This window comes from Colossoma macropomum, unplaced genomic scaffold, assembly GCF_904425465.1.
Source record: "Colossoma macropomum unplaced genomic scaffold, Colossoma_macropomum, whole genome shotgun sequence".
In the NCBI taxonomy this organism is placed as follows: Eukaryota; Metazoa; Chordata; class Actinopteri; order Characiformes; family Serrasalmidae; genus Colossoma; species Colossoma macropomum.
In genome coordinates this window covers 13,208,655-13,235,852 of record NW_023494799.1, presented here as the reverse complement: position 1 = coordinate 13,235,852, position 27,198 = coordinate 13,208,655, and the positions used below count along the sequence as shown (strand labels likewise).

General features: G+C 38.5%; 1 protein-coding gene across 2 annotated transcripts; it reads left to right on the top strand.

The window, feature by feature from the left end:
* The first annotated feature begins 870 nt into the window (after positions 1-870).
* LOC118818817 (myomesin-2-like) lies at positions 871-26,961 on the top strand. Of its 2 annotated transcripts, XM_036586283.1 has the most exons (34): positions 871-985; positions 1,986-2,093; positions 3,383-3,478; positions 4,227-4,362; positions 4,802-4,956; positions 5,213-5,305; positions 8,462-8,550; positions 8,625-8,666; positions 9,171-9,335; positions 9,458-9,619; positions 10,028-10,169; positions 10,526-10,719; positions 16,261-16,435; positions 16,588-16,709; positions 18,426-18,613; positions 18,769-18,895; positions 19,366-19,544; positions 19,647-19,761; positions 19,951-20,110; positions 20,547-20,653; positions 20,778-20,822; positions 20,917-21,053; positions 21,169-21,313; positions 21,434-21,493; positions 22,714-22,781; positions 23,755-23,868; positions 23,993-24,080; positions 24,176-24,214; positions 24,615-24,720; positions 25,308-25,471; positions 25,675-25,711; positions 25,815-25,837; positions 26,073-26,128; positions 26,364-26,961. In XM_036586283.1, exons 2-34 carry the CDS (start codon positions 1,996-1,998, stop codon positions 26,868-26,870), a joined length of 4,134 nt encoding a protein of 1,377 aa, XP_036442176.1. In that variant the 5' UTR covers positions 871-985; positions 1,986-1,995; the 3' UTR covers positions 26,871-26,961. The 2 variants fall into 2 exon arrangements, with proteins under 2 accessions (XP_036442176.1, XP_036442177.1); XM_036586284.1 differs by lacking the exon at positions 1,986-2,093.
* Positions 26,962-27,198: the final 237 nt, after the last annotated feature.

Sequence of the window (27,198 nt, the reverse complement as noted above, 5' to 3'; positions counted from 1 at the left end):
ACATTAAGCAAATTCCCACTAGAAAGCCAAACTATCAGGTTTTAATCCTAATGGTTCTAGTTGTCTTTTTTATTTTTATTCTTAGCAGAGACACCTGATGCTGAATCTTGTGAGATAGTACCAATTCCTCTTTTTCCCCTATCAGATTTTGCCTCCCAAGACAGTGACAGAGAGCAAAGACAACTCCACATGACTTTTTCCCTGTAATCTGCGATACAGACCCGCCAGGCAGCGTGTCTTGTTTATCAATTTGTTATTTTTTCATATACCTTGTTCATAAATCGTCTGGCACTGCTGTACTGTAAGCGAGGATGTCAGGCCCTCTCTGTGTCTGAAACTTTTATCTCGTGTTAAAAATAGCCGTTGGCAACTGTTGCAGGAGGCTGGGTGAATCAAAGGAACCCTAAAAAGGACTTTACAACTGGAAGCACGAGTATTTTCCAGGAGATTACATTTTTATTAAAAAAGCAAAATATCTTAATATTTCCAGAAGCCCCCCTCTGTTTTTATTTAATGTTATTTTTTCTGATATCGTTGTGTAATTGTGATTAAAAGGCTGATAGGCAGTGACTCACTCTGTGACAGAAATGAGGAATATATGAGAAAAGTGTTTACCCTGAGAAACCTGGGCGAGACATCTTACATGTTACACATCAGCCTTCTCACCTTACTGTTAGCATTATCCACAAATCTTAAAATCCTGTTTTCACTGAATTTCCTGTCGGTTTCCACAAAAACCTAAACGTATGTTAATGTTCCCTCATCAGCCCAGCACTGATTCTGCTCATCCCTTGGCAAACTGAGCAAAATGAGTTTAAAAACTGAGGTAAATGCTATATATAGTCTTAAGGGTATCCATACATGGGATGGAAGAGGGAGAAGGCATTCCCTAAGTGAGGGCATTATTTTTGTGACCATCAGCAAGAGCCTTCCAAGTGCTCTCGGGCTGGTCTTCCAACGCTCAACGCTGTTCATTTCTCTTGGGGTAAGTCGCAGTTTATATTCATTATTCCGTCAACGTAACTGCTTAATAAAGCTCCCTCCACTTGTGTTCAGCCATTGGGCACTAGTTTTTGATACCTGTATCAAAGTACGACCTGTAAAAATGTAGAAATGTTCGGTTTTCTGTGGTGCAAACGTCCATGTTTGGTGTGAAAGACTTCATTTTTCTATTTGGACTGGATTAGCACTCCTGTTAGCACGTTTTTTCACCAGTCTGTGTGGAAAAGATGGCTAGCGTGCTTGGAAAATTGTTATCGCTCTCAAAACCTATTTTGTCCTTGTTTCAGGGTCTGTTCTGCTTAACTTTTTCATTTTAACGTTTTCTGTGAAGATAAAACTGTGTAAATCTACAAGAAACACTTTCTCCATGAATAGTCTAATCTATTTCTGGAATTCAGAGGTCAGGGATTCAAATGGCTCGCTTGCACTTTTCCTCACACCTCCGTTACTGTTTTTGTGCTACTGGGCCATTTCCCCTTGGGTGGGCTGTGCACACTTCAAAAAGATGGTTCTTCAAGGGTTCTTTAGTAAAGGCAGTTGTTCTGTTTAGAACCATGAGTTCTTTATAGAGCCATTTCAGGCTTATATGGTTCTTGGCATGGTGAAATGGTTCTTTAGATTGATGGAGAATGTGTTGTATATGGTTCTATATAGAACCTTTTTGAAAATGGTTCTAAAATAACACCAAAAAGGGTTCTTCCATTGTTACATGGTTGACATTGTAACTCACAGTATCTTATCTGTGCTATTATTGAGTGCTCTTGATAATATGGTATTATGTTTCATGAGTTCAATAGAAATCTATTGAAAGCTATTATCAACTCTTTGGTAATAAACATGTAATAACATTGGCATTACCCAAGACATTAGTGCTATCCAGATACCCAAGTTAACTGTGTTTCTCTTCAAATCAGTATCCATTAACTGTACATGTTAACTCTGTCAAATTGATCCATGATGTGACCTTTGGGTGTCTTTTTAAGTTTTCCCACCATGCCTACGAGGGCAATGCCGGTATATCAACAGACACAAAAACAAGTCAGCCAAGAATATCACAGCTCTAAACATGTTACCCAGCAAATCTCATCAAGGTACAGGACATTACCTGGGTGTGACTGAATGCTCTCAAGTGTGCCGATAGGCAGTGTGCCAACTTGGCAGATGTATTAGGAGGCCAGTGGGCCCAACCACGAACCTCCTGCAGCTCTGGCTTTCGCTAATGATGCTTCAGTTTATTGTCTATTAACTTGGCAAATGACAATAAGCTTGCAGGCTTTTGTTGAAAGAAAGGCCTTATATGCTTAATGCTTTTTAAAAAGCTCTTCAATACTCTTCAGCATTGTGATCTGAAGGGAAACCATTCGGTTGTGACACCAAATGCTCTTAAAGTCTGTCCTAGAAGCAAATGTTCATCTTTAAGGAACTGTATGCACAGGTAAACTGAGTACCCTGCTGAAAAAGCAGCGTGGGCCAACATGGATTCCATGCTGGTCTTAGCTGGTTTATGCTGGTATAGTACTAGTTTAGTGTGGCCAGCAACCAAAACACAACATATGCTGATTTTGATAGTGACCAGCATATTAATGTCCCTTGCTGCTCATCAGTACACCAATATCCAAAACACAACATATCCTGGTTTTGCTGGTGACCAGCCATGGTAGTCTATGCTGGTGTTTTTCTATCAGGGTAAACTAACACTGCAAAATGGCTGTCTGCTTAATAGTGTCTGTGTGGCCAGCTTTTTCAGGACTACCATGTAAGTAAATGTAAGACTGTCTATGAAATCCTTCCCAGCAACAAAGTAACAAAATAAATAAAGTTTTATGGGGAAAACAAAATAGGAGACATAATTTTGTTTACAGTTTTTCCCCCAATCGCCTTGGATCTTTCTTGCTTGCCCAAATCATAACTCAACAGATAATGTGCGACATACATGATGTTATTAAGGAACTGGTTTTGAATTTGGGTCGGTCTTTGCAAATTCTCAGTTGAAATAGTTTGTTATCAAAGCTTCAATAAGTTTCATGCTTAAGAATACTTGCTTCTCCTTTCATTGAATTTGTACTAACAGATACTAGAAAGTAGGTTGTAGACACATATCTAGCTAACTGATGGAAAATCTGTCCAGGGATTGGCATCATTATGTATTACAAAAAACACAATCAACTACTTCATAACGTCTCAGTTGAAATCCAGAGAAAAAAAGAGCTATCTTTCGGTAGAGCGGTGCTTCACTATCACATATTGGCCTCCAGTGATGGCTGCAATAAAAGCTGCTTTAAAGACAGTTTGCCTGCTTTTAGCTGCTCATATAGTGTGCTAATGCATGAAGATGCATCATGCATGCTTTTCTTCTGAATGGTTATTTGCCGTTGGGCAGGAAATCAAGCTCGGTGAAGTCAGTGAAGAAGGAGCAGGTCGAGGCCACTCAGGCTATGGCGGAACCAGCCTATAAGGTGCCAGCTTTCAGGGAGAGGTGAGACTCTGTGGGCTGACGTAGCCACTACCGTTCAGTGAGCTATTTTAAGATGTGTAAGAGTGTAAGGGAGTACCTGAGTCAGTATCCACATCTACTGTATGGTAAAAACGATAGCCCTTCTACACTGGAAGGTTTTGACTTTCAGTCACAGAATTGCTGCTTTGTATCTATCTGTTTATTAAATTGTTATGATTTCTTGAATGTGACTTTATGAATAGGTGGCAGCTACTTGTGGTAGGATTGATAAATTATTTTAACGTTGAATGTCACATAGCCTAAGTAATTTGAACAGATTTATGAATTGATACCGATAGTGAAAATAGGCTGTCATAGGCCTGTCACGATTGGGGAATATTAGCTGTCAATTAAGAAATGAATTGTCCTTAATTATCTTATTAAAGTATAAGCCTAAAGTGGCCAAAGTGGCTGATTAACTAGCTTACTTCCTAGCTGTCGATAGCTCCCAACTGATGACAGACACAGCTCCAGCTCAGAAAAACGAACACTAAAGGTGTTATTATTAACCATCAGTATTGAGGTCAGCTTAAATAACTGCGAGCAGGTGATTATTTAATAATTGTGACAGGCTTAGCTGTCACTCGTCTGGTGAGACGCTGATACATTTTCCTCCATCGTACCATTGTAAAGGATTTTTATTACTCTTTTCCTAATGGTTTGGAAGACCTGAATATATCCAAATGTCAGATCCAGCACCCACAATTCAGACCACCTGTGTGTTATGTAGGGAACCTGAAGGAATGCAGGAGTATCAGCGCATGGCTGCTCATTTTGGAAGAGACCTGAGTACCCTGCAGCAGGAGCTGCACAGGATGAGGGTGGCCACTCATGAACAAGTGGAGAATATTGAGATTACAAGAGAGGTGAATACCATGTTCTTCTTCCATTTTATAGCCTGCACTTGATCCTCCATAAAGAATTTCCTAGTCTACCCTCTCTACACCACACTATGTCTCTCCACACTTCACAATGAATTTAAATGATTCAGATTGGTTGCATATAAATAAACTATATTACATCAACACAATTCTTGCTAAAATACACTGAAAACAGCAAGTGTTACTCATATTTAGCCGATTTACACAATCGAATCACGTAAACTCAAAGCACTATTTTTTTAGTGTAGAAAATCTCTTTACTAAGAGAAAGATTTAATAACTTTATCAGAATAGCAGTTGATGACTAAACTGACTAAAATGTTTGAACCTCAAAAGCCATGTCAGTGAATATCTGTACATACTTCTTTTATGCTAATAGTGTTCATACTGCATAAGCTGCTTAACCCCCATTGTGCTGTCTCAGGTGAGGGAGAGGATGTCAGTGAGGAGGGAGTATCATACTGACACACCCAAAGTCCCAGAATTCCTGGTAGGTCTGAGGTCTCACACTGTGTGGGAGAAGACTCCAGTTAAACTCCTCTGCACTGTGTCTGGCGCCCCCATCCCCATCGTCAAATGGTTTGAGCTTGATTCAGTTACATCATCCTTTTTCAAACCTCATGTCATGATCTTAAGTTTCTTTTTAGTTGCAGTGCAGTTATATTGTGATGTCATATTGAAATTCCAAGTATAACTAGTTAATAATTAAATACTTTTTCAAGAATACTTTATACATTATTAAAAATGAATTATAGTGATACTCTATTAATATATATGCTCAGTAACCTATTCATGTGGTTCTTGTAATCTAAATATTTCTTTTATCCATTTGCAGGTATAAGAATAATGTTCCCATTGACCCTCTGAGTGCACCTGGAAAGTACAAAATTGAGAAAAAATATGGAGTACATGGTCTGATTATTAGCAGGTATGGAAGTTTAAGTAACAAAGTAACTCTGAAGTAACTTAAAATGCCCCCTTTTAACATCCTTAAATATTATGTTTATAAAATCCTTCTATTGACCAAAATTGTAAATAAGAAAATTTGTTTCCTGTTGACCAAAATGGCAAGTGGCAAGATTAAATTGCATGAAATAGTTCTCAACCCTTACTGCAACTCAACCATTACTGCAATTCACACCTGAAATAACTCAAATATTTTAATGCCCTTTGGCAACAACTTTGAGCGTTGTGTTCATAAACTCCTCCTATTGAGTAGAATTTCAGTAACCAAACTTTGACCTCACATTGGCAAATCCCAAAAATGAGATACAGATTAAATCACATGAAATTAATCTTAACAGTGCAACTTGTACCAAATAGCTGAACTAAGTCCCAGGTAACTTAAGCTCCTCCTGTTGATCAATATGGCAAATCCCCAAAATGATCTAAACAGATTAAAATCACATGAAATCATTCAGAGCTATTAGTGCTACTCACACCGAATGTCTAAAGTAGTCAAACCCTCCAGTATTTTTCATGGATGTTTTGTGACCACAGCACGTTGTGATTATGGCACTCACACAAAAAAATGTTGACATTAGATCAGTAAGCAGCCATAGTTTATAAAGTCATTTCTGCATTAGTCAGTGAGAGTGAATGGCGTCGTGGTGGCAGTGAGAGTTTCCTATTTGGTCTCAGAAAGGGCCTGCCCTCATCTCCAAGACGCCTCAGCTGTTCGTGCCGTACTGCTGAGCTCTGTGTCATTTGATGCTGGAATGCCTGCCATCTGAGTCCCACCAGCACTACCATTACAGTAGCAAGAGACTCCCACCATCCAGATCATTAACCATAAAGCTCTAAAAACAAATCAGAACTCATTCAGTTTCAAAGAGACTTTTTGGGTTCCTCTAAACCTTTTTGAAAGAGCAAGGGTAACTTGAAAGTGTAGGAAGAGCTGTCCAGTACATGAGGAACTGTTCGTTTTTGGTCTCAAACTGCTTGAGAGGCTTTAAAATAGTTCATGCAGGCTGAAGGTCACATTTCTTCCTTCTATTCTCACTCCCTGGCCTCTCCTTCAAGACCAGCACTGCATTTCTTAGATCTCTCTCCGAGTCCAATGTGCTCCAGCATTAAGAGATCATGTTCTGTACTGTGTTTTTCTCTTGCACCTAGGCAACATTCTGTTAACACTGTGGGACCTTACTGGAGAGGTGTAAGGATTATGGAAAATAATTTCTGTCACGTACTTTAATAATATTATTCTCTGCAAAGTGTTATGACAGAGATGACCTGCGTGCTCAAAGAAGAGAGTATACAGACAGATAATATATATATATATATATATATATATATATATATGTATATATATAATGCAGTCTGTTTTAGCCACTGTTTGGTCCAGTGTTTATCAGTGCTTATCAGAACACAAATCTGCTTCCAAAAATTTTGTTCTAGCAGGTGTTCATTACATTGCCAGTGATAAATTGAGTGATATCTAAAAAGAAGACCCATGAGGATATCTCTAAACTAACTTAGATGCAGTACCAGCATTGACCTGAATGAGTATACCATATGTTGCAGTACGTTTTTAAATAGAATGTTAACATTTTGATTATTCTCCAAACACATGAATATTTCGTTCAGCTTTATAGGATAGGTACAGTGAAAAACATGATGCATTCAATGTACTTGATTCCAATGTTTATATAATTTTCAGATTAATAAAATATATTACATCATCAGTTTTTTTCTTTCGGTTTACTTTTGGCAGTAATTGACCATTTGCAAAAGCTCAGGCTACCCAGTGTAACAAAAATAGTTGATGCATTAAGATTAATCTCACTTACACTGAGGTTTGCTTATATACAAAGTTGACGCTCATCTGTAGAGCGGTAAGGCCTAACGTTTCATTTAGTTAGGCCATAGAGGAACTTTTTTTCATACTGTTTTCATCCTTAAATGGCACTCAGTTTTTAGTTTGAGGCTTGCCGTAACATTTCTTTGTCGATCCTCTGTTTAATAGGGCGCAACATGTGTACAACACGTTTAGCAGCAGAAAGGAAGCAGACAGAGGAGTACATTTATATACTTTTTTTAATAAAAAAATAGATTGTCTCAGTCGTTCATAAGCAAAAAAAAAATTTTTTAGCCGCTGTGGGTTAAATCGGTAGATGAGCCACTGAGCTAACACTTCAGCATTAGATGGGGGCAGTCCTCATTCCTTGGCCTTCACTCATTGGCAATTTATCTGGTACATCTACTAATCACTTACTAAAACACCCAGTAGTTTGCTAGGCCAACGTGCAATTATTGTTGTACGGCATCAACTTTTTTTCAGTGTCAACTTTTAACATTCACGGTTCTACACGTGAGCATATGACGCTGCGATAATCTTGTGTCAGTTTTTGTTCCAGTTCTTCCTTAGCCCTAGTGCTGACAGACTAAAAAAGCTAGAAGCACTTAAAGGAGTACGTTTTAAATATTTATTATTCAAAAATAAACTGTCTTCACTCAGTGTTCAGTGCAGACATGTTTAATATGTTCGAAGAATGACTTTACACATGATTCTTTTACACATATGTGAGCACTGTCCAGTCTGACTGATTTATTAAGCTAATGAATGAAGCTAATGAACTTGTTAAAAAAACTGATCTTTTTAAAGTTTAGCTCACCTTAAAGCTATGATGAATGCTATGATTGGGGTCTTTAATCCAAAACTTACTGTTTAGCTTCAGGATTTAAATAAAAACAACTCCACCTTTCCTGATGCTCATATAGTTCATATAGATCATATAGATCGTACAGTGTGTCAGGCTTGATATGCTTCTCAGCAACACCTTTCCATCATTGCCTGACCTAATCATCCTGACTATAATTTACTTAACAGCATGTTCTCACTACGCACTTTTTCTTCACCTGATGGAGGACGTAGCATTTACAGACGATTAACTGAGAGGAATGTCAGACATAATTTTGCACATGGTCAGTTGTGTTGTTGTAATAATATCTTACCAATGTGGAAAAGATACATTTTAATTAAACATCAACATACTACTTTTTCAACTGTATAAAGCCCTGCTTTTGTCATAATGTGTGTGCTTTGTTAGTTAATTTAATAGGTATTTAATGTTTTGTTCTTTAGATGCTCAGTAGCAGATTCTGGTGTGTATAGTGCTGTGGCTACCAACCCTGAGGGAAAGGTCACCTCTAAAGCCACAGTGTGTGTGAGAAGTAAGTTTATGTCCTTTCCATCTTATTTATGTTGAGTCACTGTTTGTGATAACTTGGGTTGTTATTTCTTTCAGGACCAGCCGGAGCAGGAGAGAGCGCTCATCTGCCAGGCCAAGGTGAGAAAAGGGTGAAAGGCTCTGGGTAGGGCTCAGGTCTAAAGGACCTTACTTGAGATCATAGGCTTATGAAACCCTGTCTCAGTCACAGTGGCTTCATGAGCCCTGGAAACTATGTGGTGGTAACAGCTGATGCCAAGTTTTCTCTGTAGAGACAGTACGTTCTATTAAACACAAAAAGGCACATCATACACCATGTCTGTTTACCCTCACCAAATGTATTGCATTCTTGTCATTTATTAAGCTCATCATAATACAGTATGATTAAATGCATTGCTTCGATGGTAGAACTTTGGTTATGACACAGAGAAACACTGACTCTCTACTATTCAGTTTTATTTTTTCAGACATTGTCAGGAAGTACCTATACAGAAATCTAATAGTCCAGGCTCCTAATTAGCTAAAAGGTAATATTGGCAGGAAAAACTCCTCAGTAGTATGAAGAAGAAACTTGAGGAATAAAATGGTGGAATATAAGCTGTATTTGTATGTGCCTCCGTGTAGTGCCCTTGCTGAGTGGTATCCATCGTAGCAAGTTGGAGGTGACCCTCCTGGATAGGTTTGGAGTGACATTTGGCACTGAGGGCGAGTCATTGACCTTGGTTTCCACCATGGTTGTGGTGCCTGACCTTCCTAACCTGCCACCAGAGGCTTTGTGGTATAGAGATGGTAAGAGGCTAATTTTATGTGCTTGAATGTGTTGAACTTTCTATAACTTTCTATAATTGTCTTTGTTCTTTACATCCTGTAAGAGAAACAGTAGAACTCTAAATGTGTGTATGTGTATGCAGATACCCTGCTGAAGCCATCCAGATGGGTTGAGATGTCTGTTGGTGGTGGTGCTGCCAAGCTCACTTTTCCTCACCTAAATAAGGATGATGAGGGTCTGTACACCCTCCGCATCTGGACCAAGGATGGAACCACTGAGCACAGTGCTTACCTGTTTGTCAAAGGTTTGTTAAAGATGTCTAATTCATTATACTTGCCTTCTGGAGGCACAAATATAAATACTGTTCATTATGTTGAAGATGAATAAAGCAAAGACATAAGACATAAAATGTCATAATTGATTGTCAATTTGGACGTAGAAGTCACATTTTTTTGCTTTGATTTCCAAGCAACAGCATCAGCCATTCTATTTTGCATGTTTCAGATACAAGTCAGTCATTTTTCACTCATCCACTCATCCACAGTTTCCTATTTGCACATTGAGACATTTTAGGGAACTGAACTCAAAAGTACACATTTTGTATATCCCTAACCCCAATCCAGTTCCATAGTCTTATTCATGATATGCTGTATGATCTGTAGTGTCTCCATTAAGATAAAGTAAGCATTTGTGTGCACCATGTGTTCACCAGATGCTGCTCCCTCAGCGGTTGGGGCCCCTGGAGCTCCTATGGATGTCACAGTCTCTGATGTCAATAAGGATTACGTCCTGGTCTCCTGGAAACCTCCCAACACTACTAATGAACCTCTTATCACTGGTTACTTTGTGGACAGGTTAGCACGCTCTGACTAATCCAATGACCTTTAACTGCTGTCAAATCAAAATGCCAGTTGCCTATTGAACCAGCAGCTTTATACAATGCCAAGAGCTGCTTTAAGTACATATTGTAGCTGTCATAAAAAAAAACTTCTAACTCCATTTTTTCTCAGTTTTTCATTTTATATTTAGACCATTTCATGATGAATGGATTAATCCCAATGCTCCAAAATTACTTTGAACTGAATTAAATCTTGTTACAGTTGTATACATGAAAAGTAAGAACGTTTTTTCCTTCTGCTGTAAATTAACTGTTACAGAGATATAAGGTTTTCTTATGCTAATATACCGAATTTCCCATTAACCTCGCAAGGCGCAAGTCTGGAACTAAAGACTGGGTCCAGTGCAATGACTCTCCAGTTAAAGTGTGCAAACTCCCTGTGCATGGGCTTACCGAGGGGGCCTCCTACCACTTCCGGGTCCGGGCTGTGAACAGTGCAGGCATCAGCCTGCCCTCCAGAATGTCCACTGGAGTGACTGCTGCAGAGGTGGAAAGCGATGTGGAAGGTAGGGCTCAACAACACCTCTTTCATTTGATCCATCCTTAATTTATCCATCTCACTGCCTTTTTAGAGAAGGACTGAAACAAACGCATACTGAAAAAAACAAAAAAACAAAAAAAAATGCTGAGTGAACTCAGTATTAAGGCACATATATTAATGTATTATGATGCATTATTTTCTCAGCTGCTGCTTTTTTAGTCATTAAATATTAAGGCAATATGATGAGTTAAGATTTTAGCGTTTTCTCAGCAGCTGTTTTTTCATTTGTTTAACCAACGATTTGTATGTTTATTTAACATTAGGCTGTCAATAAAATCTAAATTTTTCAGAAAATTTTTCTTAGGCATTTAGCAGACGCTCTTATCCGGAACAGCTTCCAGTCCAATCATATTACAGGGGTAAGCTAATGCAGCATTAGGAGTCTTGCTCAGGGATGCTTATTGGTACAGCATGATGTGCTTGCCTGGGCAGGGAACTTGGACTCTGGGTGAAGGGCAGAGCTATTACCTGACGACAAAGTGACGTAATGTTTCCATCGTCATTTCTATTGAACACACACCTCAACAAGTATTAAGTAAATAAATTCTTTAAATCTTTAGCTTGTAGTTATTCGGGTGTAGTGGGTGACACTGTTGTGCTCCGCCCTGCAGACTGAGGTTTGCTACCCTGCTTGGGACAGAACAAAGAGCATTTGGGCAAAGCTTCTAATGCTGTGTTACATACCTCAGTAACATGATTAGGCTGTAAGTCATTATGGATGAACAGGCATATTTAAGCAATAGAACAAGTGATGGCGTATTGTATTGCGAATAACACACAACACTTTTTGTTTGAATTTTTTATTGCTTTTATATAACAGTTTTGCCAAGTAAAGAAAAAGTAAAGCAGAACAGCTCTAAATATTAATAATATATGTTTTCAATATTGGCAATTTCTTCTGCCAAAAAAGTAGATATATCACACCACAAATTGGAAACGTTGTCTTTGGGGCAATTCAACCATACGTCAAACTCTTTCTCTAAATAAAAAAGACAGTTATTTCCACATGATCTTTCTTAACATTGTATTTGTTAAAGTTTGATGAACAATTAACAACTGTGGCCAACCAAACAACAAAGGTATGATGAAAAAATGTCCTGTTATCATATATAACAATCAACCAAAGTGTATGGTCGGAACTACAGTGTTGTTCTCCTCACAATTCCAAACAGAATTGCTGATGTAGCAGCAGACAGGCAACACTCATGCATCCTAGTTAGACATGAGTTAGTTACATGGCTTAGATAAATACACAGAAAAATATTGTGTTTTATTATTTTGTGAGCTGTTTGTGATATGGAGTGGCATTATAATGATTTGAGAATATGTATTTCACACAAATCCATCACATCATATCCAGTACTTTTGTATGTGCATGCAGAAATAATAAATTGCACTCATATATAGTTATGATAACATTATGATAGTTATTTGTCTAGCCAGATTGATATATGGAAGTTACAGATTATCTTTATTGTTACAACAGTGATTAAAATCGAGGGGAAATATGATATTGTGGTTCGACAGGAGGAACTGCAAGGAGGTACTATATGCTATTGATGTCAACTAACTCATCCCCACAGACGAACTAATATCATATCTTTCTATCCTCTTCATCAGCCGGCCTGCATGTACATTAAAACACATGAATAACATTATGTAACACTCTTTTAAATTCATTAATTTAACACACATAATCTTTTCTGTATAGCATAAAGAACAGTCAGAACCTATTGCAACCATGCCGCAGGTCACTGCTGATCCATAGACCGCTATTTATTATAGCAAGACATATCTTCTTCGTTATGTTAATTTAACAGTACACTGATGAAATGCATACACATTGTTTCACTGAATCCACAGCCCTTCTATGAAACATACTAGAGGAACTATTTCTACCCACTCAACTCACTTATCAAAGAAGCATTTGAAGAAAAGATTTCTGCAAATACAGTTTGCAAAGTGTTATTTTTATCAGTAGGTCTTGGCTGGTCTAATGATTGTAACTTTCAGGACTTTAGTTTGTTTTTTTACAGCTAAACATCAGATTTTCTAACTAACAACAGTGTTCCCACTATGAAGACTACCAAGTCTTTGTTAATAGAAGGTGACCCTTTAGTTGACTCACTTCCTAAAACTTTAATCCTCATCATTAATGCTTTCCTAAAATTGTGTTACAGTGCAATCATATGGCTACCCATTTTTAAACAAGATTGTGGCAAGGTGAATGTTTGTTGATAGTTTCAGATATCATATTTTGTTTAAACTACTGATTCTTAAAATATGTCAACTTGCATGTTGGTCATGTATATTCACCAGTTATTTTGCTGTAACGTTTTATCTTTAGCTTCAGTCTTTGTAATCAAATGGTTTTGCTGTACGTCTGCTGTACAGCCATTTCCAATACAGAAGCCTAAAGCTTTCAGTTTAGTAGTAGTAGAAAATGTATTTATTTAGTAGTAATTCTTGCCAAATGTTCACCTTGTCTCATAGTAATGTACATATTGTAGAATAAAGATGTGTGTAAAATGAACTTGTATTTTTAAATAAATTCCTGATGTGTCCTTATGTAGTGTATGTTACATTGCTGGAGCCCCCAACTGAAGTGCATGCTTCAGAAATAAATCGAACATATGTCGTTTTGAGCTGGAAACCGCCCAGCCTCCGGGGACGGGCACCTCTGTGGTACCTCATCGAGAAGGTGTGTGGGGCTTATGTCTGTGCACTGGATATTTAACTTTTCATTCTATAACATTAGAAGAGTGAAGTACGTAATGCACATTCACTGGCCGCTATATTAGGTACACCTACACTAAGTGGCCAAAGGTATGTGGACACCTGACCGTCACCATCACCTATATGAGTTCTTTGACATTCCATTCTAATACCATGAGCATTAATATGGAGTTGGCCATACCTTTGCAGCTATATCAGCCTCCCCTCTTCTGGGAAGGCTTTCCACAAGATTTTGGAGCGAGTTTGTAGGAATTTATGCCTATTCAGTCCACTTGATAATAATCAAGGAATGATCTTAGGGTTTTGTGCAGCTGCTCAGCCATGGAAGCCCATTTCATGAAGCTCCCAACGCACAGTCCTAGTGCTGATGCTGCTTCCAGCGGCAGTTTATAACTCTTCTTGGCTGAGTTTTTGTTGTTCCAAGGCGCTTCTGTTTCACAATAATAGCACTTAGGATTGACCAGGGCAGATCTAGTAATGGAGAAATTTTGCAAGCTGACTTGTGGAAAAGGTAGCATGTTGTGACAGTGCCATGTTTAAGGCCACTGAGCTCTTCAGTACAACCCTTTCTACTACCACTGTGCTTTTTTTTTACATACCTGTTAGCAGCAGGTGTGGCTGAAACTCCTGAACTATAATTAGGAGGGGTGTCCACATACTTGTGGCCATGTATTGTACCTTTTATCTGCACTCATTGTGCACTTATCATATACCATGCCATCTACTTTGTATGCTAAAGTCCTCACCAGAGTCTGGGTTTTTGTAACTTTTTGTTTAATGGGGTTTGGTTCTGCAATGACTAAAGTGCACCAAACTATACATGGAGATGTTTATGGGTCAAAAATTTGCTGAGGATACAAGCATTTTGTCATCTTCACTAGTCTATTATTGTATAAAATCTATGTGTATCCCTCACATATAATCTTGAAATAAACATAATATCCTTCTCATTATGTTGCATGAAAATTGAGGATAAAAATAAACTGTACTTGATTTCTTTACTTTATGATTGCTTACATTGTCAGTTTGAATTTAAATTTAATTTTGATTGTGATACACAATGGTTAAGCATTAAGCATCTATATTTTCTATTTTTCTATTTTCACGATGGCAAATGTGAGATTAACAGAGACTTGTGTACTAAACTTTCTGACCAATAAGCACCCAGGTGTGTAATTAGCTGCACTTTAGCCAGTGCAGTGTGAAACCAAGAAAAGCTACAGTGTCATGAAAAAACAAACTCTGGTGTGGACTTCAGTGGACATCAGTTTCACTGCAGTGTGGAGACTTGCTCAGTGGTGGTCCTGTGGGGGTCCTGACCACTGAGGAATGGGGTAAAGTCTAACAAACTAAGCAGAAAAACAGACTGCAGTTTGTAGTTGTAGACCCATACAGTGCTCTTGTATGGTAAGTGGACCTGACAAAGGTGGCCAGTGAGTGTGTTTCATTGAACTAGAATCAAATAAAGAACTAACCAGTGTCACCTAAAAGATTATCATGTGATAGTAGGACCTGTAAGATACCACTTTTAACCCTTTGACAAGTAATGTGATCTTAATATTATGATGCTTTGAGGGAAATCAAAATGTTTGTCATTAAAAACACATTTGCAAATGCACTATATAGTTTGAATTTGAGTCTGAGTGAATCACCCTTTATCACATATTAATTGTAGCCAGTTTCACTAACCTAATCTGGAATAGAGTGTGGTTAAAGTGGTTTAGAGGGCTGAGAGTCTGCAAGAATAATCCTCCTTTTTCCTGACCTACTCTTCGCTCTGGCTGTCTCGGGCCTGCCTCTCAGTCAGAGGGCAACAGTAATTTGTGGCAGAGAGTCAACACAGGTGTGCAGATCCGTTCGCCCCGTTACACCATTTATGACCTGGACGGCAAGAAAGCATATCGTTTCCGCATTATCGCAGTCAACAAGTACGGCCCAAGCGAACCATCAGAGCCCTCAGATCTCATCCAGAAAGTGGATCCTTATGGTAAGCAGGTTTTGTACTGGTTATACTGAATATCGGGAATAACACTGCATTTTTCAAAATTTTCAGTTTTGACTAGTGTGTACTCTAGCGACATGGAAATGATGTAGAAATTTACTCATGATGTGAATGCAGAAAACCCAGCCATTTTAACTACTCTGAGATCCTAAGCAAACTCTTTTGTCCTGACGATGTTATGTACTAAAACTTCGAAAGCTTCTTTGATAAACATGTAACGTGCCATATTTTTCAGCCACTGTTCCAAGCATTGGTATGTATGGGTCATGAATGGATTACAATAACATCATCACTAAGATTTCCTCTTTGGTTGTGGAGAGGAAGAATGTCAGAGCACTAGAGCATTACTCACTCTACAGAGATAATTCTGAGACCACATAGCAATGTCACCTGTAATTAACTAATATGGTATTTTGTTGCCTGACAGACACATTAAGCATAAAATTCCTTTACCTTGTGAGGATGACAACAACACACAGATATTCATAGTCACAGTTTTTTCCTAAACCTCTATGGTCACCCCCTGAAAATGTTTGTCATTGACTGCACATCATTGCTTTTGCTTTAAAACCTGTTATTCAGCATGTCATGTACCATTATTCCTTTGGAGTAAAAGGTAAGTCATGCAAGAAAAAAAATACAAAGAAAAAAAAATCTTACCATCAAAGTAAAAATGTTTGATATTCTTTTGCTTTTGTGGAATTTGTATGTGTCCAGTTTTCTGCATGTAAATCTCCAAGTCCTAAAGAATGCTTTGCTTGTGTGCAGGAGTTCCCTCGGCTCCAGGCCAGGTGATAGCTTCCAGAAACACCAAAACCTCTGCATTTGTGCAGTGGGATTCCCCCAAAAACCCAAGCAACCTTATGGGCTACTATGTGGATTGCTGTGTTTTTGGCTCCAAAGTCTGGAGCCCCTGTAATCACAGACCCTATAAGCACACCAGGTAATATGATCATATATGTACAGATTTAGATTTATGTTATCAAGTCAAAGCTTTTTTTCACTGTAGCAGGCTCAGCTGGTTTTTAATGCTTGAAGGTTAAGGTGTCTCAGTGTCCAAAGAACTCAACATTAACCCTGCCTCTGTCTGGACAGGTTTGTGGTCCACGGCCTTGCTCCTGGTGAAACGTATATTTTCCGTGTCCAGGCAGTGAATGCCTATGGCCTGAGTGAGGAGTCTCAGGAGTCTGCTCCCCTCTTCATTGATGCTGCTCTCAGTAAGTAAACAAACTTAGGTTGAAAGATGTTTAGTCCTTTTTTTAGGAGTTTCAAGTTCAGCACATAAAGTCCTTGGTAATTATTTAATTCAAGTAATTATTTAATTTAGTTGAATGAGATGTGTTAAATGAGGATGGCTGCTAAAATCCATAGTGTTCCTGGTCATACCTGCTTTTTGAGCTGGTCATGCTTGATTGGAAAATGTTTTTCAAACAGATGTTTGGAGAAGCTGCTATTACAGTTACAACAAAGGTAAAACAAAGGTTTCAGTGAGGTTGCGTAACAAAACTACCAATTTTTCACACACAGAGCAACAGTGTCCTTGTTAATCTGAGTTATGGGGGAAAATTTTTTATACAATCTTCCATCCTTCCATCCATCATCTAAACCGCTTATCCGGTCGCGGTTTATACGATCATATTAAGTCAAAATATCACTAGGGGGCCTGCAGAAAAGGGGTTAAAATAACCTTTTTTGTATCAGTATTTGAGTGATGTGTAGTGCCAACATGATCAATATTGACCCTTGTTTCAACATTATTCCAGATGGGCTGATATAAGGGTAGGCAGAATGAAAATATTTATCTTTATAATCATAAATTACCTTGCAGCTTGTTGTGGAAATTGTCGGTAATTTAAAAACACTGACCAAATGCATGTTTCATTACAGAGAAAGCATAAATAATCGTATTTAACTTAATTTTAATACAGTCCTATATCTGAAATGTTAAACAAAAATCATTGACAGTATTTTTTAATGTGGCACTACTGAGTTTTTGTCTGTACCAAATTGAATACTACTGCATTTCCAAAAAATTGTGATGCTGTGCAGAATGTAAATAAAAAAAAGAATGCAATGATGTGCAAACCATTTAAACCCTATATTTCATTGAAAACAGTACAAACACAACACATCAATGTTGAAACTGAGATATTTTATTGTTCTTTGAAAATATTTGCCCATTTTTAATTTGACACCAGCAACATGTTTCAAAAAACCTGGGAAAGGGGCAACAAAAGACTGGTAAAGTGTAATGCTAAAAAACACCTGATGAAACATCTCACAACTAATTAGGTTAATAGGCAACAGGTCAGTAACTGTAAGACTGTGTGGGCAAAAACAATTTAGGAATAATGTTCCTCAACGTAAAATAGCAAAGAACTTGGGTTATTTGTGATAATTATTGTGTATTATGAAAACATCTTCAAGTAGCTTGATGTTATCGCTATATCCATATCGCTCACCTCTAATCTGACATTCTAATTCAGGTTCCTAATCAATTGCAATTCTTTAAAAATAGAGTGCTATTCATGATGTGGATGTAAAGATATATCCTTGTGTTGTCTCATACAGAGGGAGGAGTCGATTATGGTATGTATGTGTAGTATGTTTTCCTAAATGGCACAACTTAACACACTCTCCAGTGTATTGTTCCATGTTTCCCACTTCAGTAACCCACCTTTCCTCCTTTTTATTATCATCTACAAACCAACATAATTCAATATTCACAATGAAAGTTTAAAGTGTGGCATCAAACTGTACTAACTGTGGCCAACTTAAAATCGATGCTTGTATGTTTCGGCTACAGTCACTGAATCATAATGTTGTTATTATACATTTTGTTGTGACCCAGGCTACTTGTACAAGTTCCACATCAAAAGAATGTACTGTTCCTATTCCTCAGTAAGCTAAGACTGTGGTTCTGTGCTCTCCAGCTGCTCCTTCTGCCCCATATGGCATCACTCTGCTAAGCTGTGATGGATCCTCCATGACCCTGGCTTGGAAACGCCCTAAAAACACTGGAGGAACGAGGATCACCTCTTATTATGTGGACAAACGTGAAGCAGGTTCTCTCAACTGGAAAGAGGTCAGCCACAGTCCTGCCACTAGCAGGGTATATAAGGTAAGCTTTATGGCTTAAACACTGTGTGCTTTTATTTAAACTTTCAGAAGTCAATTCAGTTCATTCTGTAGGTGATTTATTTGTTGCAAAACTTTAGACTATACTAAATGTGAGATTTGTACTTCTCTAACCTTCTGTCGGCTTTTTGTACATAGGTGGAGAACCTGACTGCTGGAGTGTTCTACGAGTTTAAGGTCCAGGCTGGCAATCTAGCTGGTGTTGGTCTGCCATCTGAACCCAGTAAGGCCTTTGCCTGCGAGGAATGGACCATGCCTGAGCCAGGTGAGTGCCTGTGGCCTCAAGGAGAACATTGGTTGAAACAATGCATGCACATACTGTGTAGACAAGCTTTACAACATATAAATACATCAGAAGACACATTTAATAAAAGTTGCGAGAAAACATATGCACAGTACTGTGCAAAAGACAGACCACCATCCATTTATTTCCTTTCCAGTTATTCATTTTCAGCATTAGGAAAAAAGCAGGTAACATATTTAACAGAAGCAGCAACAACTCAATATATTTTTCAGTATTTAGTGTCTCCACCAGTGCCTCTGTTACAGTTTCCATGCCTTTTCAGGAAACTTGCTTCAGGAAACTTCATTTTTTTTTTCCACACCTCGAAAAGTTCAGTCCTGAACAACAATCAAGTTGAAACGATTTAATCAAATGATTAATTTCCTCATTAGAAGAAACTAGTTCTCACTACAAGTACAAACATGTGTGCTCCTACTGTTTCATGCCTTTAGGCCCAACATATGACCTCAGTTTCTGGGAGGTGCGGGACCACTCTCTCCTGCTGCAGTGGAGGGCTCCCGTGTACTCTGGTGCCAGCCCCGTCACTGGTTACTTTGTGGAAATGGCCAAGAAGGGATCGTCTGATTTTGTCACGGTGAATGCCGAGCCTGTGAAGCATCGTTACCTGAAGGTAATGAGGATCATTTTGCAGCATCTACATTCCATATTTCTAGTTGTAATTATTATGTATCAATAAATTGCCTGGAGATTGACACTGTATTTTGTTCTGTAGATATCTGGTCTGGAGACTGGAGCTTGGTATGTGTTTAAAGTACGTGCTGTGAATCTAGCAGGGAAAGGAAAGGCCTCAGATGTATCTGACGCTGTGTGTGCAAAGGCTCTGCCAGGTAACTTATACTGCTTACATGCTGCTGTAACACTTTATTGGTATGTTATATGTGTTTTTATTATTCCATCTTTTATCTTTAGGTTGTCATCTTTGCATTTTATGATAAAAATAAGCTCCTGTTTTTTTTATGTTTGAAAGACCAGTTCAATGTTAATCGATTAATTTGCCTTCTGTAATCTTTTCTAAGGTATCAAGGAGATTGAGTGTGGTGTGGATGAGGAAACTGGAGATATTTTCCTGTCCTTTGAGGCTTCTGAGGTTTCTGAGCACTCAAAGTTTACTTGGTCAAAGTCCTACAAAGAAATCACTGAATCCAACAGAGCGTCTGTCTCAGCTGTGGGAAGACGGTATCTTGCCTTTTATCTGTGGATGCTTGGACATGTCAAACTGTGTTAACCCTTAGAGGTTATTGTGCTATAGTAATTATATACAATGACATAATTAATTATATAGAATTGCAAACTTAGTTATATAGTTAATTACACACGGAATTACTAATTTAGTTTACATTCTGTGGTGTTCAAGGCTGAAATTCCAAATTTTTTCTCAAACATGACAAATACTGGGACCCATCTTGAAAAAAATTAATTATACACATAAAGTATATGAACATTTTTTATCTGTATGATGCTTAAATAAATAAATAAATAAAAATAGTGAATATACATTTACAGCATGCTTTTGATGTCATCTGCAACAACTGTGTCTAAGGCATAAAGTGCATTAAAGTCTTGAAACGAAAGTGTGATCTTAACCACCACATTGTGATTGTGTTGCCTCCAGCTCCAGGCTGACATTTGTTAACCCAGAGAAGGAAGATTTGGGCATCTACTCCGTGGCTGTGTCTGACACAGATGGAGTATCTTCCAGTCACACTATCACTGAGGAGGGTATGGTTTGTCCACTTTGGTTTGTCCTCGTTTGTAACACTCTTTTCAGTATTATGTTTTTCCTTTCAAATGGCATGGCTCAACTTTTCGTTCAGTGCACATTTGTTTTTTTCTTTGTTTTTAGAGCTCAACAAAATGCTTGAACTCAGCTACAATATCAGACATCCAAGTAAGCACTTCCGACTGTTTTGAACTTTTTAACTTCTGTCTGGTTTGTATGCGTTCTTGTTTTGTAAAAATGACTTTGTTCTTTTCAATTTTAGTTGTTCCCCTGAAGACAGAGCTGAACTATGAGGTTTTGGAGAAGGGCCATGTGCGTTTCTGGCTGCAGGTCCAGAAGATGTCTTCTGCTGCATCCTACAGATTCATTGTTAATGATAAGGAGGTCACCAGCGGTGAGGTAAAGTTCAATGACCTCATCTTAACTGTCTGTTCAAATTCAACCTCTGGTGTTAAATAGCCATTACTACCACAAAGCAGATCTTTGATGCAATGTCTTGTGTGTATGTGTTTAGGGTCATAAGATCAGCCACGATACTTCCACAGGACTCATTCAGATGACCATTGAGCACTTCACCAGGGCCAATGAGGGCACATACACCCTTCAGATCCATGATGGAAAGGCCAAGAATCAAAGCTCCCTGGTGCTTGTGGGAGATGGTGAGAGCTTGTTTTAACACGTTGATTGGCTGTCACTGAAGCTTTGGTGATAAACCATGTTATCTAAATGTCCTTGCAGGTTTCACTGAATGACTACAGCTTTTCTTTGTTTGGTTTCAGTCTTCAAGGCTGTACTGAAAGAGGCTGAATTCCAGAGAAAGGAACACATCAGGAAACAAGGTTAGAAAGAATAGATCTGTAATGCTGTGTGCTACCATGTAATGGTGGTCACATAACACAAAGTTATATAATGTTATATAATGTTACATAATATTCATATAACGTACACCATATGGACAAATGTACTGGGACACCTACACATTACTTGTACAGAAGCTTTTATGACATCCCACTCTAAATCCATAGGCATTAATATGGAGTTGGTCCCCCCTTTGCAGCTATAACAGCTTCCACTCTTTGGGGAAGCTTTCTACAATATTTTGGAGTGTGTCTGGGAATTATTGTGCATTCATCCAGAAGAGCGTTTGTAAGGTCAAACACTGATGTTGGATGAGAGGACATGGCTCGTGATCTCCATTCTAGTGCATTCTAGTGCGGTTGATATCAGGCTTCGGTGCGGGCCAGTTAAGTCTTTTAACAAGCCTTATGGATCTTGCGTTGTGCATTGGGGCCCAGTCATCCTGAACCAGAAAAGGGCCTTGCCTAAACTGTTTCCCAAAGTTGGAAGCATACAATTGTCTAAAATGTATTGGTATGCTGAAGCATTCAGATTTCCCTTCACTGGAACTAAGGGGCCAGTAGTGGTGTGCCTTACACCACTCCATCCGATGCTCAGCATTGGCGATATAAGGCTTGCATTCACCTGCTTGGCCATGGAAACCCATGCCACGTGGCTCCCAGTGGACTTTTTTGGTGCTGATGTTAATGCCAAAGGAGGTTTGGAGCTCTGCAGTTATTGAGTCAGCAGAGCATTGGCGACTTTTATGCATGATGCATCCTGCTCTGTAACTTTATGTGGTCTGCCACTTCGTGGCTGAGTTGCTGTTGTTCCTAAACACTTCCACTTTTCAATAATACCGCTCACAGTTGATTGTGGAATTTCTAGGAGTGAAGAAATTTTGCAAACTGTCATGTTGCATCCTAGTACAGTACCACTCTTAAATTCAGTGAGCTCTTTAGAACCACCCATTCTTTCACAAATGTTTGTAAAGGCAGACTGCATGGCTACGTGCCTTATTTTTTACACCTGTGGCAATGGGAGAGAATAAAACACCTGAATAATTGAGTAAGAGGTATGTCCCAATACTTTTGTCCATAAAGTGTAGATCATAAATTGTCAAACATGCATAATGACTTCTTTGAATGTAATTTGATTTAGTTCTGACATTGTCTTGTGTATGGTCTATTTTGACCATGTTGAAATGATTTATTTTGCCTAGGCCCTCATTTCTCAGAATATTTGACCTTCCATGTGGATGAAGACTGCACAGTTATGCTTGTTTGCAAAGTAAGTAGGAACCCTGTCTTTAGACAATGTACACTAGCATTCAAAAGGCTTTTATTTTATTCAGTTTTAACTACAATGTAAAATGAAATACTATAAGCTAGACACCAGAAAATATTTTAAAATATTTTATTCAGTATTGCTTGAAATATGTTCCTGGCCGGGCGGCCAGGGTTCTTTCTGTGTAGAGTTTGCATGTTCTCCCCGTGTCTGCGTGGGTTTTCTCCGGTTTCCTCCCACAGTCCAAAGACATGCAGTCAGGCCAATTGGATATGCTAAATTGCCCCTAGATGTGAGTGTGCGTGTGAATGTATATGTCTGTTTGTCTGCCCTGTGATGGACTGGCAACCTGTCCAGGATGTATCCTGCCTTCCGCCCAATGACTGCTGGGATAGATCCAGCTCCACCCGTGACCCAGAGGGATAAGCGGCATAGAAGATGTGTGTGTGTGTGTGTGTGTGTGTGTGTGTGTGTGTGTGTGTGTGTGTGTGATTGAAATATAATATTGCAAAAAAGGTTTATGAGGAACACCAAAATGTTACTGAATGCTAAATATATATTGTAATTATATTATCTGCTTAAGATTTGATCTCAATATTTCAAATACAAGGTGTTCTGAGTTTCCTACTAATTGGTTGAATTCTGTCATAAAAGACCCCAGTCAGTCTTTATTCATCACGAAAGAGCCATTTCATTCATTTATCTATAACAGCTCTTTTTTCTTCTATTGAAAACAGAGATGTCAAACTTTTGAATTGTATTTCCAAACTTTTGTATCATTGTTTTTCTACATTAAATAACGCGTATCTTAGGCAATTTACCATTCATTTGTACGTAACCATGTAGAACAACAACATATAACACAACTCTATATCCTTTTTGTGTTAGAAATACATTTACTGACAACATCTGTCTGACATACTTTGGTAAACCAGAAAACGGACATAAAGCTGCTGTTCATGTGTTTGCTTTGTAGTTGGCCAATGTGAAGAAAGAGACCACATTTGCATGGTTTAAAGATGATGAAGAAATTACCCTTGATGTTGCACCTAACCCGATGTCTGGAACCTGTGCTCTTCCTATCCCCCTGGTATGTATTTTTAGTGATGCAAATGGAACCGAAAAAGAAACATTCCTTAATGTAGAATATTTCAAGTATGTTAACTTTGAACTGAAAGTTGCTTCTTGACTCATGCATTTGATCTGTTAAAAAGTTCTCCAGAAAAGACCAGGGAGTGTATAAAGCTGTACTAGCTGATGATCGTGGAAAAGATACATCTGTTTATGACATTTCTGGCCAAGGTAATGTATTTACGTCAGTTTTTTTTAATCACTGGCCATTGTCTGTCATATTGCCAAGGACACGGTATTTAATTGCTTCTCTCTTTGCTTTGCAGTATTTGAGGATATTGTCAATGCCATTGCCCACATTGCTGGTATGTTAACTGTTTTTTCCTGTCAAGTGAAAGAATATTAGAAGTTCTATAACCGCAGCATCTGTGGTAATAGCAGAATCAGGCAGTTCTGTTGGCCCAGAATGTGTCCAATAGCTTTTACTCATTCATCTGCCATTATCCTAAAGGGTGAATTTTACAGATTTTTTTCCACCACAGTTCACTAACTTGTATAGCTTATATTTTATATTTTTAACTTAACTTTAACTTAATGTGTTTGTGTTGTATGTATATTTCTATTTGCTGTAAATGCATGGGTAACAGAACCCATTAGTGACCATTATGCAGTGCTCAGATGTGCACTGAAATGGTATGAATGTTGAGAATGGGAGATACACTGGATAACTGAGTCTGGCTTCTGAACACTTTGTGCTTGTTGCAGGCTCTTCTGCTTCTGAACTGATGTTGCAGTGCACTCCAGAGGGCATCAGGCTGCAGTGCTACATGAAGTACTACACAGAAGAGATGAAGACCAGCTGGTTTCACAAGTATGCCCTTGCTTCTTCCAGTTAATCTACCAGTGTCAACAAGCGAACGTTATATGAATAATACTGCATACGGCAGTGTCATCCTCATGGCATTATTGAATCTGTATTTGGTTTATAGACAAATTTTGTGTTGGTACCAATATCCGGTACTTTCCATGCACAACATATCTACTGACCCCAGTACTGATGCCAGTACAAATATTTATAAAATGTAGAAATTGGGACTAAATCTACCTGGATTAGCATGCAGTCATGCAGTAATGTATGTAAAATGCACATATTCTAACACAGTAGCCCAGTACCACGTAAACATTCTGCCCTTCCAGCATACCATAAATACATCATAAAAAAAATCTAAATAATGAATATATACTATATAACAGTCAATATATAATATATATGTCCAATGATGATTTTTATAAGCAAATATCTATCAAAACCAATTTGATTCCGATATCATTGTGCACCCCCATGAAAAATTATATTGGTTTAGAGCAGTCTTAACAGTTGAGTCATACAGAGAAACTGAGTGATAGTCATTACATGGATTTAAATATAAAAAAGGCAATTGTTATTCTTGGTTTTAGGGAGAGTAAGATCGCCTCCTCAGAAAAGATGAGAATTGGAGGCACCTCTGAGATGGCCTGGATGCAGATCTGTGAGCCCACTGATAAGGAGAAGGGTCATTACAGCATTGAGATCCACGATGGCAAAACTTCCCACACACGTAGCTTTGACCTCTCTGGACAAGGCAAGAAACTGCTGCATTTTAAATAGATGCTTCTAACTTGCTTTCTTTTATAATTTAGTCTTATGATCCAGTACATTCAGGTGAATACTTATGATTCTGCCACATTACTCCTTCATTACACTTGCTTAAATATTAGACTTAATGCAATGTATAATGCACTGAAGAAACATCCATTTATTCCTGGTTATCATTGTTTTCTACAGCATACAATGATGCCTATGCAGAATTCCAAAGACTCAAGTAAGACAAATCGTCATGCATATAAATATGATACATTTTCAATTGTCTAATCATGATTACCTCACCAGTGTTTTTGCTAATGAACTGTTTTTCTTTTTTTCAGGGCTGCTGCATTTGCTGAGAAGAGTGAGTATGATGTAGACTGACAACAAAAGAAAATGCTTAGTCTGCAGTAATAATGTACTTTAAGACAGTCTGACTCGGCTCCTTGATGATGCAGTTCTAGTCATTATATTCAGCTGAATGTAGCAGTTTTTGATCTAGTTTACTGTTGATGGCTTTGAGTAGTTACTACTTATAGTACATGGCACTGGAACGTGTATACATTTGCCAAAATGTCTTTTCTCCTTATCTTCTGTAGACCGTGGCAGAGTAGTGGGTGGACTGCCAGATGTTGTGACCATTATGGAGTATAAGGTAATATTATCATGGGCTAATCTTTGTTAGAATGTTTCTTACAACAAATGAAAACTAAGCCCACACCTAAATTATACCACTTCTGTGGTGAGTTGCAATTAGTTGACTTATATCCCTATCAACTGCATTCATGAGAAATAGTAATCGTTTATCATATTCATTATTGTATTAATTCAGTTGGTGCACATACCCCCCCCCACCATATCAACTTTATTGTGACCTCTCACCTTTGCAGACCCTGAGTTTGACATGCACAGTGTGGGGTGACCCTAAGCCAGAGGTTACCTGGTTTAAGAATGAGCAGGAAGTTGTGTCTGATGACCACAATCAGATCTCCTTTGAGAGTGGCAAGTTCGCCAGCCTGACCATCAAGAATGTCACTGTGGAGGACTCCGGCAAGTACAGCATCAATGTGCGCAACAAGTATGGTGGTGAGTTTGTGGAGATCACCGTCAGCGTCTACAAGCAAGGCGAGCAGATCCCTGAACCCAAACTGGGACAGATGGCTAGACCTACCCCAATACCCGCTTCACACGCACCACCATCCAAACCTCAAACTCCTGCACCATCCGTGAAGGCCCCAACGCCCGCTCCACCCCCATCTGTTAAATCTCCAACCCCTACACCTCCTCCATCCGTAAAGTCCCCTACCCCAGCTCCAAAATCCCCAACCCCACCAAGAAGTGCCAAGTCCCCCACCCCACCCAGGTTTATGAGGTCCCCAACTCCCACTAAAAAGTAAACAAAAGGCTTTTGCTCTTAAAGTTATGTTTCAGATATTGATAATGCAATTGTAGTGCTTGATAACAACATTAAAATAACACTGACCTCCACATTAGTTTGTTGTGTTTAAAAGAAATGGCTCATGAATGAAATGCTCATTGACTCAGAATGCCATTTTTCAGTGTCAGAAACATGGGTTTGAGTAGATTCTCTTAGGTCAGCTTAAGAGAACTCAAAATTGGGTCTACAGTGTACCCACCCTAGAGGACAATGCGAAACAAATGGTCAGCATAGCTTTGGTCAGCAAGTTTTTGTTCGTATGTGTTGCACTAGCCAAGCTAAAAATA